This window comes from Sinocyclocheilus rhinocerous, unplaced genomic scaffold (assembly GCF_001515625.1).
Source record: "Sinocyclocheilus rhinocerous isolate Xijiao unplaced genomic scaffold, SAMN03320098_v1.1 scaffold592, whole genome shotgun sequence".
Taxonomy (NCBI): Eukaryota; Metazoa; Chordata; class Actinopteri; order Cypriniformes; family Cyprinidae; genus Sinocyclocheilus; species Sinocyclocheilus rhinocerous.
In genome coordinates this window covers 6,867-7,197 of record NW_015642562.1, presented here as the reverse complement: position 1 = coordinate 7,197, position 331 = coordinate 6,867, and the positions used below count along the sequence as shown (strand labels likewise).

The 331-nt window shown below is 48.6% G+C and overlaps 1 protein-coding gene across 1 annotated transcript in view; it reads left to right on the top strand.

Moving 5' to 3' along the window:
* LOC107756199 (proteasome 26S subunit ubiquitin receptor, non-ATPase 2) overlaps window positions 1–331 on the top strand; it is a 24,408-nt gene that overhangs the window by 18,728 nt on the left and 5,349 nt on the right. The window contains exon 13 of the mRNA XM_016573229.1: window positions 106–207. Coding sequence (XP_016428715.1) covers window positions 106–207 — 102 coding nt within the window. The remainder of the gene's footprint in view (window positions 1–105; window positions 208–331) is intronic.

The window sequence follows — 331 nt, the reverse complement described above, 5'->3', positions numbered from 1 at the left end:
CGCAGCTCGTCAGTGAACAACAGCTCTGTGTAGTTAATGCTGCTCAATGTGATATAATTGCAGGTTTTATGGTTTGCTAATGGCTTGCATATATTTTGAATGCAGGTAAAGGTGAGGCAATCGAGACGACTCTAGCAGCTCTTCAAGTCGTCCCCGAACCCTTCCGCAGCTTCAGCAACACATTGGTGGACGTCTGCGCATACGCAGGTGAGTCACATGCTCTCTCAGCTCACACGCTTCAGATAAAACACACTCGTAATTAGGGGTGCTCCGATCAGGATTTTTGAGGCCAATCGCCGGATCACAGAAAGCAGTATCTGCCGATCCGATC